This window comes from Dermacentor andersoni, chromosome 9, assembly GCF_023375885.2.
Source record: "Dermacentor andersoni chromosome 9, qqDerAnde1_hic_scaffold, whole genome shotgun sequence".
Lineage (NCBI taxonomy): Eukaryota > Metazoa > Arthropoda > Arachnida > Ixodida > Ixodidae > Dermacentor > Dermacentor andersoni.
In genome coordinates this window covers 37,847,158-37,859,691 of record NC_092822.1, presented here as the reverse complement: position 1 = coordinate 37,859,691, position 12,534 = coordinate 37,847,158, and the positions used below count along the sequence as shown (strand labels likewise).

The 12,534-nt window shown below is 44.5% G+C and overlaps 1 protein-coding gene across 1 annotated transcript; it reads left to right on the top strand.

Annotated features, from left to right (window-relative positions):
* The first annotated feature begins 17 nt into the window (after positions 1-17).
* On the top strand, positions 18-11,764 carry LOC126527695 (transmembrane protein 115-like). Its single transcript, XM_050175563.3, has 4 exons — positions 18-1,686; positions 5,061-5,240; positions 7,430-7,775; positions 11,331-11,764. Exons 1-3 carry the CDS (start codon positions 965-967, stop codon positions 7,719-7,721), a joined length of 1,194 nt encoding a protein of 397 aa, XP_050031520.1. The 5' UTR covers positions 18-964; the 3' UTR covers positions 7,722-7,775; positions 11,331-11,764.
* The last annotated feature ends 770 nt before the right edge of the window (positions 11,765-12,534 follow it).

Below are 12,534 nucleotides of genomic sequence, written 5' to 3'. Positions count from 1 at the left end.
AAGAAGGAGAGAAAGAAACAATGAAACTTTGAATAGGCAATACTTAGAACACAATGACATAACGTATACTGCATTTCAGTCTGTCTCAATTTACAATGATTGATCACCATCAGTAGTGACATTGCTCATGAATAGCAATTGTGATCATTCCTGAACTGCTGCCAATGTTGTCGAGGCACAAACAGCCTTGGCTATCTCGAAATAAATGCTGCTGTCAATAATCTGGCTTCACATACAACACTGTGTAGAGCTGCTGTGGAACACATACAACAACAATAAGGAAGGTTCCTGAAAATTGGTTACTAACTTCAAAGAAAAGAAAGTGACAAATATTTCAGTAAGTCGATTAGTAATTTACAAAGTGTTGCGTTGCCTTCACATAACCTTTTAAAAAAAGATGGATTAAATCGCTTAATCAATGTGCATTCTATTTATTTTTCTTTCCATAGAGGGCGCTTAAGTGTGTTAGTGAATATTAGTGAATAGTGTTACTGTTTAAGCTTCCTCAGAAAAGTGAAGAAGACTAACCGACAAAATGTGACCGGACTTTTAGAATCGAGAAAGGCTTGCTGGCATGACCACAACCATTGTATGATACCACGAATGCGTTAAATTTAGCGCTCTTAGCAGTAGTCCTGTATCACGGTAGTGTCAATGTGGTAGTTACTCTACATTCAATGCCTTGCCTAGAGACTCGTTAGGCAAAGCCATTGAGTTTCCAGTGAGAAACTATGGGTAAAGCACCTCCATTATCACAATTTTTCACTGGCCGTGTATACCATGGAAGTCGTGGCATAGCCCGTAGAGTTTCATATACTGTAGGAAACTCTATGGCATAGCTGGCACCAACGTTGGCGTCGTGGTGGCATCATTCAAACTCGGCAAGCGTCACATCCGGTTTCTGCTGTTCTCCTCACGCGGCTTCCGGTTTCCTTCCGCAACTTGTGGGGGGGGGAAAACAGACATGGCAGCGAGGAAGATGGCCGCGTCCACGGTGGTGCAGCGAAACCTGCCGTACCTGCGACAGCAGTTCCTGGCCGCGCTGCAGACTTGCAGCGCGGTCGTCAAAGTGCTAAGCCTGGCCGTGTTCCTCTGCTACTTCCTCTCCTACAGCCAGGTCGCGTCGCGGGCCGTGTGCGTCACGCCGGGCTACATCATACCGCCCAGCTTCTGGATATGGACCGCGTTCACGCACGCGTTCTTCGAGAACAGCGTCTGGATGGTGATCGCCGACATCGTGACCGTCGGGCTGTGCGGGAAGCTCATCGAGCCCCTCTGGGGCGCCATCGAGATGCTCACTTTCTTCGCCATCGTCAACACGAGCGTCGCGTTCCTCTCGGTCGCCTACTACATCGTTCTTTACTCGATCACCTGGAACCCGGACTACCTGTTCGCCGTGCGAATCCACGGGCTGGCCGGCTATTGCGCTGCCGTCATGGTGGCGGTCAAGCAGATCATGCCCGACCACGTACTGGTACCGTTGCCGTTTGGCAAGATCCGCAACCGGAACGTTCCCCTAACGGTGCTCCTGGGCTCGATCATACTGTGGGCATGTCAGGTGCTTCGAGGCACCTACCCGGTGATGTTTGCCTCGGGCGTGCTGTCGTCGTGGGTCTACCTGCGCTTCTACCAGCACCACAGCAACGGCAGCAAGGGTGACATGGCGGACCACTTCACGTTTGCTAGGTGCGTGCCCTTCGCGAAGCCGCGGTTGGCCTTCAGCGAAGTATGCGTGCCCGTGACATGTGACGATGCGTGGTGGTGACACAACTAGCAGGGGGTGTGGTAGGCGCGCGCGGTTCGCGTCTTATCTGCCTGTAGCTGGTAAAAGCATCGACGTTTGTTTTGCCCTCTTTAACTAACCGATGCACCTTCTTTTGCCGAGGCTCGGAGACTTGAAGAGCGGTTACAAGACGACGCGCTCGACTGAACACAGCGTCCGTTTACGTATGGCGTATTGCAAGATACGCCAAAGCCTGTGTCGCACAGTATGTCTGCGACGTGCAGAAAAGCTTGACGTTGAGCGAGTCTAAACGTGCGCTTATCTGCGGATCTTCAATAGGAGGTTATGAGGAAAGCGTTTACTATTTAATATATGGAACAATCTAAAGGGAGTTTCACCTGCGTACGCATACCTTAATTTCAATATTGCGTTGGTCGTGACATATAACGACAGCTGCTACATTTACGTCCGCGCTTATAAAACTACATGCGGAGGAAGTTTACAGGATTGCTTAAGGCTCTCCCACAGTTTGTCTATGCAGCCTTTAGTCATGCTGTTAACTGTTTGTGTGTACGAGGTGATTGTGCTATTTCTTCTTTGCCTTCTATCTTCTCATATCTCCATTGCTGCTGTGTAGGCTCAAAGAAGGCACAGATATGATTCACAATCCTGCCTTTCCTCTCTTAACCGAGTCCATCTAAATGTAAATGGCAGTGCTTGTGTAAACGCAGACTAAATGCTGAACGTGCATTCTTTCCCCATCTCGCAGTGCTGCATTTCTTGTTGACATGATAACACAGGCAACTCCAAAAAACTGATTTCCCCTACGTTTCTGTGTTTGAGACTACCATTATATGTGCATCATGGGCAACATTCCAAGCATTGGCAATATGCATGGCTTGTGTTTATTTTCAAGGAGTTTAGCTCAGTTTTCGGTAGACTAGTTTTGAAGTATATTGGTTCATGAAATGCTTTGGCAATTTCTATGTAACGGCAAACCTACTCTTGGGCTAGGACGTAACGTGAATAGGAAAGAAGGCTCATCAAAAGTTCAAAATGCCTCTTATGCGCAGTTATTGAAAACCACTACATGACATGGTGTCATAACATACCAACATCAACATCCTGTCACCCAAAAATTCTTCAAACACACTATTGTCACACTCATTGACAAGCCTGGAACAAAAAAAAAAAAATGGGTGGGTATTGCAGTTTACTTAATTTTTACCCTTGATGTTTCATAACTGCCTATACTCGATTTTTCTTTTTTTTACTTAAGAGGCAACATTGTGGAAGCTAAATGTCTCACTCCGTGCATTTCATAGTGCAGTTGTTTTTGAACTGCTACGCTTTCTGTGGAATTACTTCACGTATTACAACTACAACTTGATGATGTAAGGTTACATGAAATCACATGTTATTTGTTCATCATTGTGCTCCCGGCATGCGATACAACGTGTTTTGGTCGCAAGCACAAGTAGGGTGCCATGGCCGCAGAAACTCGTAGCTCCTTTTGCTCTGTGATAAACAGAGTCATATCTGTAATGCAGCCGTATAATAATTGCACCATGTTTTGTGGCATAATGTGTGAGGTTTGTTGTTACATAGAATTACATGACACGTACTTATGTCTTTCATTCGTACGTTACATGCTATCTTGGTTTGCGAATGCTAGCAGCCAGGGAATTCTCTCTCGACTTCATACTGTTGCCTACTATGCAAGGAACTGAGTATAGGTACCTCAGGACTATTACACTGAAATGCTGTGTTCTGTTGCTAATAGAAGAAAAACTGGTCTTATGGTCAGAGTCCCTGCACATATTCTTGTATGAAGGAAGAATGTGCTTCAATTCACTAGTAAGTGAAGCAGAGAGGTTGCAACACTACACTCAATTTAAACCTACATTCATTTAAAATTGAGTACTCGTGTCTTCTAGGTGCACATTATTATGCACCCTGTAACCATTTAAACTACTGCAAAAAATGTGGTTGTTTTTCTTGAGGAGGTAAGGCAGTGATAGTCCATGTTCAGCATGGATTAACTTGCACATAATTAAAGGGACACTATGTTGAAAAATAACTCGAGCTGTGTTGGTATATTACCTTTTTATGACAAGAACAACAAAAAGCTGCTCTTACGGTGACAGCAGGCTTGGTGAACCAAAAGCAAGAGACAACTGGTGATGCTGTCTTGGAAGTTCCCGCGCCAGATCACTATGACATCATGGATATTGATGGTGTCTGCTGGAGCCTAGTTAATTTTTTTTACTAGTAAATGTAGACTACATTGTATTCTGAAGGAGCCTAACATTTAAATTCACAAGTTTCAAGAATATTTACAGCGGCAGATACTAAAAGTACCTTGAAATGCGTGATGTCACACAGCCATATTGGTAGTGTGCTTTCAGCATGATATTCAGAAAATGGAAGTTCAGAAATGGAATTGATGAGCCCCTTACCCTGAAATTAACAAAAATAAACTTCAGAAATGAATAATTTATCCCTTTATGAACCGGTTTGGTGTTTCCCTTTAGCATCTATGTAATTGTCATAAAGTGGTTCTCCCACAACAGTAACATGCTATTGGAAAAATTTGACTCTTGCATTGATACAACCAATCTTAGCAAATTGTAGGCCATTGCTAAAATTAGCAAAAATTTGCCATATGTCCTTAAATTTCTCACTCATACTGTACCCCAGTTGCGAGTTAAGAGCTTCTGTTATATGAGCACAGTGTAAAAAAGAAAAAAAATTGCCTCAGTGAAGTGTAAAAATTCAAAAGTTGGTGACATTGCTACTCAAGAGACTTGGAAGTGCTGAACAATGCTATGGTTGGCAGCACGCTAGATGTTCGTTTTGTTTAATTAAAACAAGTGTCCACTGATATTAGCACGCAGTTGCTCTATCAGTTGCTCAATATATCAGTCATATTTATTTTTCTTTAATTGGCAAAAGGGTTTTGCCAAAATGCTTGCAGCAAATCGAGGGTGGACTTTTCTAAGGAGATTGCACTCCATTTCTTTACTCACCTTTTCGCGCTTTGTTGCTGCTCCGCATGGTGCTCCATTTACGTTATCTCAGGTGGATTGGCTGATTGTGAGTAGCGATAGATGCAGAAAGAATAGAATCGAGCATGATAAATTGTTACATCGTACCTGGCCATACCTCTAGTGACTGAAAGGCTAGCTTCGATTCATTTTCTAGTACACTAGCAACTTATAATTATTGCAGAATATATCTGGTACAGAATGTACATTTACAGCTGCTAGGGCGAAATTCATGCGTGTTCCCCTTCTATCCCCCCCCCCATCCCCCACCCTTTCTTTTTCCCCAACAGTTTTTTTCCCAACGTGCTCCAGCCTCCCATCGCTCTGTTCAGCAACCTCATCTTCAACTTCTTTGTGAAGATCAAGCTGTGTAGGAAGCCACCGCGAAAGTACAACCTGTCCAGTGGGTCTGCATCCACCGTCACCATCAACCTCCCGGGCACCGATCCTCAGGATGCAGAGCGGAGGAGGTAAGTCCTGGAGTTTCAGTAGCGTGCTAGTACTAGCCTGTTGGCCAAAAGTTTTTAGCATAACAAACTCGAACTTAACAGGAAGACATAAAAGGAAAAAATGTCATCCACCTAGCGGAGATCCACTAGGTGGAAGAAAGTAAACGACTGTGAAATTTATTGACCCTACTGTAGCATGAAGCTGCAAAGGAAACCCATAAGGGTGTGCCAGAAAAAAAAGCATCGTAGTTGAAGAAAAATTCGTCTTGGTCCGCAATTTTTTTTCCTAGTTGTATTTTTCTTCAAGTACGAAGCTTTCTTTCTGAGAAACCTGTATGGGTTTTCTTTGTAGCTTTGTGTTACATCAAGAAGTGACAATATTTCCCTTTCAGGCTGCAGATATGTTAGGGCAAGGAACCACCATACTAAAACATGGGCTTTGCGTTTGAAAAGTAAATTAGAGGTATCACTTACGCAGCCGTTGCCTCTTACATAGAGAGCATTAAATAGATCCAGTGCTACAGAGTGATAAAAACCTGGATTCAGTAGCGAATCTCGAGTTCCTAGAATGTAGCGATCCCTTTAGTTAATTCTCTTCCTTTCTTATCATCCACCACTTGCTGGTGACAGCATCGACGGAGTGCCATTCGAACCACTGATGAAGCGTGAAACGAAACGGAATCAAATTGTTACATTATCACGACCCCAGTTTTTATCATTGTGAGTTCTTTCAGTCATGCACCTGCAGTATGTGTCCGTGTGCTTACGTGTGTATACTTATATCCTTGGTGTCAGGGGATGAATAAACTAGTCATGAGTAGTACTCAATCTTGCATTATCCATGTGTGATCGTGCTAGTTTGCGCCGTTATGCCTTCCCTACATATGAAAGAACTAGCCAGGCAAAGAGTTCTGTTAAGCTTGTAAAGTGCTCCTGATTAAGCTAGTCTACAAGCACTGTTCGGAACAATACTGTCAGAGCATGTGATGCTCTTCCGTCGCAGAACAGTGATGTTGGCATTGTGCCATTGAAGGCCTCAAAGGTAATTGCAAAATGAGTACACGCAATAAAAGAGCAGTAGCCTGCAAGCAGCCGTGCTTCCACCTCTGTTGCTTCACCTCTAGTACCACTAACTGGAAACTCTTTTAAAACTAATGCTGCATTCTTTCTTGCTGTCCTGCCGCTCACATCAATTTAAACGGAGCAGCTGCTTCTATGCTTGGAGAGGCAGAGCTGCCTCTGTTCCGAAACGAGTAATTAGTTTAATGTTGTCATTCTGGCCAGTGACATTGACTAGGTTATTCTGGCTGACATTGATTAGCTGCCATAAGGACACGCAAGATAGCAGTGCGCGTAAGCTCGCATTGCAAAACAGCTGGCGACCTACTCATTGTACCACATGAATCTGGTGTTGCTTTGTTTGGTTGTGGTGCTATGCAACAAAGGCAAACATTCAGCATGGCCTCAAAAGGAAGCTGTAGCTTCAGACTAACTCTGATTTTGCTAATGAGATGTGTGCGAAATGCAATAATTAGGCAACTGCTATGGTGATTTAAGTGAGGTTTGTTGGGTTCTGAGAAAATTAAGTTATACTTGCTGTTAAAAGTAGTGTTTTGATTGAAAGACGCAATTTTTTTAAAATGAATATTGCCATAATTTAGCGAGTAAAAACTGTTTGAAGCATAAAGTTTGCAACTTCATAACTCTGTGCAAAGAATGGATATAAAAATTTTTCGAATTATATCAGATTGTCTAAAGCAGACAGATATATGATATATTAGTTTACTGCTTTACATGAAGTTGTTTACATGGTTTTTGCTGAAATCCTATAACCAGATAGTAATACAAACAAATATTATAGTAATTAGGGCACACTGAAGCTTGTCAGTACAATCAAAATTCAATATCACCACTTATAGGATATAACAAAGTAAATCTGAAATGTTTCATGCCAATATTAGCATGTAACGAATATATGCTTACATTTGATACATGTTATATATCATTTAACAAATATCAGGTATAACAAAGGCATTCTTGTGTCATGTGTGAGTTCATTCTAACAAGGTTTTCGCTGTGTTTCTTCTAAGGTTTAAAGGACTTGGACCTGCATCTAATGCCAAAAAAAAAGTGTCAGGTTGCAAATGTAATTTGGTTTGCCAGCATCTCAGATTTGATCCAACGAGCATCTTACGAATCCCAACATGCAGGCAGATAGCGCTGCGCGCCCTGAGCGAGCGGCTCACAAAGGTGGAACAGCAATGGCCGCTGCTCTCCGACGAGGACCAGTCCTCGACAGCCAGCAGCAGCACGACGGCGGCGCCCTCTCTGGGCACCCCGCTGCACCATCAAAAGCCGGGCCCTTCGGGCGAAGGGCCCGCATCATCTCAGGTGGCCATCGCCATTCCCAGCCTACCGCCGCCGTCTGCGCGAGAGATGCCCGCCAGCCGCGAGTCGCCGCACGACAGCTCCGCCAAGGCACAGTCCTTGTTGGATGCATGACCCTCGACGAATTGAGCGGCGTCCGTGTGGGTGATTGAGTGGAATCATGCATCTGTGAGTGCCCAATCCTTGCTGTCCTGATTACTCGCTGCTAACTCGAGCCAGCTGGATACTTGAAGCACCTACTTAAAGGTGTGGAGTAGAATTTGTTGCTGGACGAGTTGGTTGAGATCTAATGAATACATTGTTGTACTAACAGGAAATTAGACTTAGGAGGGAAAGTAAGAAACAATAGGTGTGGCTTTGGCGAGTTGATTCCGCATCATCACAACCAGCATGTAATGGGAAACAAAACACACAGGATGACGAGGACAGCGCATGTCCCACTCTTCTTGCATGCTTGTGTCTCCCATTGCATACTGGTGGTAACAACCTGCTTAAATACACGCTGCGGTTTCTCAGTGGCCATTGTGTTCTGTTGCCGAGCGCTAGGTTGCAGGTTCGATGCCCAACCTTGGCAGCCGCATTCCGGGGCCGGTGGGGGGGGGGGGGCTCACGGTGCAAGAAAATTCAATTAATTGGATTTAGATATCTTGGAAGAACCCTAGGTGTTCTGTATTAACTTGAACAGTGTCAGACAGGATAAACGAATGCAGGTATAACGAAGGTATTTTCCGTGTCGGATGTGATTCGTTATAACAGAGTGACTGGCAATTTACGGCCATTTGTTCATCATCTCAGTTTTGTGCTTCAGAACAATACCAAGAAAAATAATAATTTAGAATGCCAGAACTAATTTACTGGTGGTAAATGTCATACTGTCCAAACATAATCTAGATTCACAGGCGTACATTTGCTAAATTGCCATGATTTAGCAAAGCAAGGAACAAGGCTGGTTGGTATGACATCATGGAAACTGCACTAAGTACAGTCAACTTCCATCCATTCGACAGTGACGTGACCAACGGAATTTGTGGAATTAAACAAGAGACAGATAAAATTTTGAAACACCGTTGATGCACGTGGCAATATTTGCCCCTATTTCAACACGCCCCCAAATCATGCGTGCACCCAACTTTTATAGGTTCAAAGTGGGGGAACTAACGTAGAAATGACATTAGAGCTCCTAAACAAAGTAGAAATTGAATGGGCACCTGATTTTTTAGCAAGAAAACTGTACCACACCCCCGATTTTGGTAATAGGAAACACTCGAAAACAGCGAACTTTACCTTCACAAAATGGAAATTTATTTATCTGCTGTCCACCGTCACCACTTTGTCGCATGTTTCCATTTTCTCAAGGTTCCAGACATGCCAGAGCTACGCTGTGTTTGCCTGGCCTTGTGTGAGTTGCGAGAGAATGATCTTGGGACTGCGCCTAAGTATTGCGGAGAAGCACATGCTTTGCTCCGTTTGTCCCTAGACCGAGCTGCTATGCGCACCGTGCAACGGTTGTGGATAAACATACTCCCTAAATAGACTCATTTTTCGTTCGTGTTCCCGTAGCACTGGGCAGAAAGCATTGCGCTCATGACTGCAAGGTCACCGATTTCGCAGTACCAGTGTGTCATTATTTATTGGTCTGCTGCCACTAAAGTGGCGCTTACCTAACCTGCACCCTCCCCCTCACTGCGCACCATGTCGCTCCATGTCAGGCCTGGCATTTTTCCCTTTGACTTCTGCAGTACATGTTCTTGTTTTCCTATGCTTCACGGCCAAACCTGACGTGGAGGGTTCCTGCCAAGAGGAGCAGAGAAACCCGGCATGCAGCATGGTGGGACAGGTTAGGTAGATGCCGCTTTAGCAGCCACAGACCAATGAGTAAGGACACGTTGTTACTGTGAGTTTGTTGTATTGTATGATTTGCCATTATGGACTCTGTATTGGCTGTTGTGATCACGTGTGGACGGAAGTTAAGTAGCAGTTCTCGCGTAGTGCGCATTGCCATCGGCTAGGGACAGAGTGAAGCGTGCCCTTCTCTTTAGTACTTGGGCAAAGGCAAATTTCGAGAAGCGAAATTCTCCATATTTCGCTCCATATTCCGCGACTCGCACATAAGCACAAGAGTCGGGTAAAGGCGGCGCATCTCTCGCATATATGAGCTCTTGACAAAACAGAAATATGTCACTTTATCACTGTCTATGAGGAACCACAACATGTCGTCCTCTGTACGGTCCATAGAGCAGTTGATATTTTGCATTTATCAGATGCCTCCGCAACAATTGCAAATGAGGCAGTGGCCGACGCCTAGACTAACCATTTCGCAAGTTCATCCCACGACGCAGCGACGTTTGAATGTGCTGTCATAATCAGACTCAAAGCGATGCGTTGTCGTCATGCTGTGCATGAACTTGCTCTGTCGCCATCCATGGTCGGCATCTTGCGACGGCAAGGCTCTGATGTTAGGCTATCACGCCGCGAGTGCAGTGTTGGTTTCATATTGAATTGTACTGCCCAAGCAATTCTCGGGTGATTTCTCTTGGGGACAAAAGTGCATATTAGAATCGGTTAAATATTGTAATAATTCATTGTGAGATACCGTTTTTGCTTTAAAATGTCCCTGTGTACCCGAAGCGCCGCCAAGACGGACACTGCCATTATTGGAGTCACCACTGTGGTCTTCATTGGTGTCAGGCATGTGCATAATGACAAGCCAAGTTCAAGTTATCCAGCGAAGGCCGATTCCAGGATCAAAATAACAAAGGTTTGGTCCAATAGAAATGTATGGGCACTGTCCAGGACCTTCCATCAGGACCAAATTAACTGAAAAAACCTGTTAACCATAGTCAAACAGAGAGAGGGAAGAGCACATTTGTGCTTGTCGTATACATGTGTGCTTGTACGGTCTTCATCTGTGCCTTCTAGTAACAGTACTTAGCTCACATTTTATGATGCCATTTTTCTAGTCACTGAAATTACATCTTAAAGGCAGTTACTTGCGACTGTGGAATGCTTCGCTATTCTAACAAAATGTTTGCGGGACAAGTGCACAACATAAATTAGCCGCAGTGTACTTCTTCAACAAAGCTGAACCATGTAATGGAAAAATGTGTCTACTACCCGTGATTTTAAAGGTGTGTGATTTATCATCGTCATCAGCCTATTTTATCCACTGCAGGACAAAGGCGATCTCCCTGCGATCTCCAATTACCCCTGTCCTGCGCCAACTCATTCCAACTGGCGCTCGCAAATTTCCTAATTTCATCACTCCACCTAGTCTTCTGCCGTCCTCGACTGAGTTTCCCTTCTCTTGGTGCCCATTCTGTAACCCTAATGGTCCACCAGTTATCTACCATTACACCTGCGCATTACATGACCTGCCCAGCTCCATTTTTTTTTCTCTTAATGTCCATTAGAATATCGGCTATACCCGTTTGCTCTCTGATCCAAACCGCTCTCTTTCTGTCTCTTAACGTTATGCCTAGCATTCTTCATTCCATCGCTTTTTGCGCGGTTCTTAACTTGCTCTCAAGCTTCTTTGTCATAGTGTCATAGCTTCTTTATCATCTCCAAGTCATAGTTTTACCCCATATGTCAGCAAGGGTAAAGTGCATTGAAAAGCACAGTGCCAAATTTCTCTTGTATTTCAAGCATGAAGCTTCATCAGCTAGCTGATTCTGGTTGCTTTCTAATCCTTGTCATTCCATTTTTTTTCTTTCTTCCTTCCAGCCCATCCGAAAGACTGGAGACGGATGAGCAAGATGTCACTCCATAGTCACACATTTGTATATAGACTGTCAATGTGAAAAAAGAAACACGCTGAAGAAAAAACATGTTGATATAAGGAAAGGGTTGCACGTCATTCCTATACCCTTCACCTACCAGCTGAAGATGGGAGCTGTGTACAGAAGAGACACTCCGTAATTAATGAAAATGGCTTTGGTGTGTGTGCGTGCATGTGTGTGCATGAAATAAACAATTGTTCTTTCTCGTCTTTCTTTTAGGCTGCGTGCGAAGGAGCGCACGTGTTAATGCTGCACAGACTGCCTTTACAGGTGCTTTGGAATCCCATTGTGTACAGAGAAACGTGTATTTAAGAAAAAAAAATTAAGAGAAAAGCTTCCTGAGCGAAATAAACAAGTGTCGTTTAGCAATGTACAAAAGTGCTCTGGTGTGATGTGTGCTTCCTGTTTCCAACAAGGGCTACTCCTACTGGCACGACGAATGATGCCCGTCACGTTCCACCCATTACTGCGCTGAACTCTAGTGATGGGATTATTGGCATGACCTCAAAATCAGGTGGTGCGACCCTCTGTTATGGTTGGCTAGACCACTATAAGCCTCTCTCGTTCCGCCGGATCTAAAATTATTGCGCAGCGACATTGTTATCCACCACCAGATGGCGTCGTCATCTCAGGAAAATAAGTATAAGGGTGGCACATAACTAGAGAGGAACCAAAGCGATGTCGAATAAAAAATTTTCGCCGACAATTATGATACTCTCTAATGCGAATTTCGAGTGCAGCTGTTTAGTTGTTTTGAATTCGCAATGCACTGTGGCAAAGAATTTGATTCTGAATGGTGGGGTGCTCTCGCGGAGGCACTGAACCTCTGTTTGAGTAGCTCGTTTATCAGAAGTGGCATACGAAGCATTTCCACAGGGTTGCGTCGCTCATTGTTCAGAAAGAGCATGTACACGGGAACACATGGCTCGCGCGAAGCGCATTCCGTAGTGGCGGCGGAGTGCGTGTGTAGTGGGTCCGTAGCCCATGCCATCGCTTTGTTACCATGCTGGCCGCATGCCTGATTGCTGCCACACTCCACTTTTCGCCTCACAAACCAGTTCCACTAGGTGGTTCTGTGCCCTCCTCTCTGCGTTTGTCCTTGCACCTCTTCGCTGTTGCCGCTTTTTCAATCCCCTCTGTGCTCCACA

Excerpts from the sequence above, each read along its gene's own strand:
- LOC126527695 (XM_050175563.3), top strand. The coding sequence starts at position 965 with ATGGCAGCGAGGAAGATGGCCGCGTCCACGGTGGTGCAGCGAAACCTG. Across the intron at positions 1,687-5,060 it reads GACCACTTCACGTTTGCTAG|TTTTTTTCCCAACGTGCTCC; the intron begins GTGCGTGCCCTT and ends TTTCCCCAACAG. Across the intron at positions 5,241-7,429 it reads CAGGATGCAGAGCGGAGGAG|GCAGATAGCGCTGCGCGCCC; the intron begins GTAAGTCCTGGA and ends CCCAACATGCAG.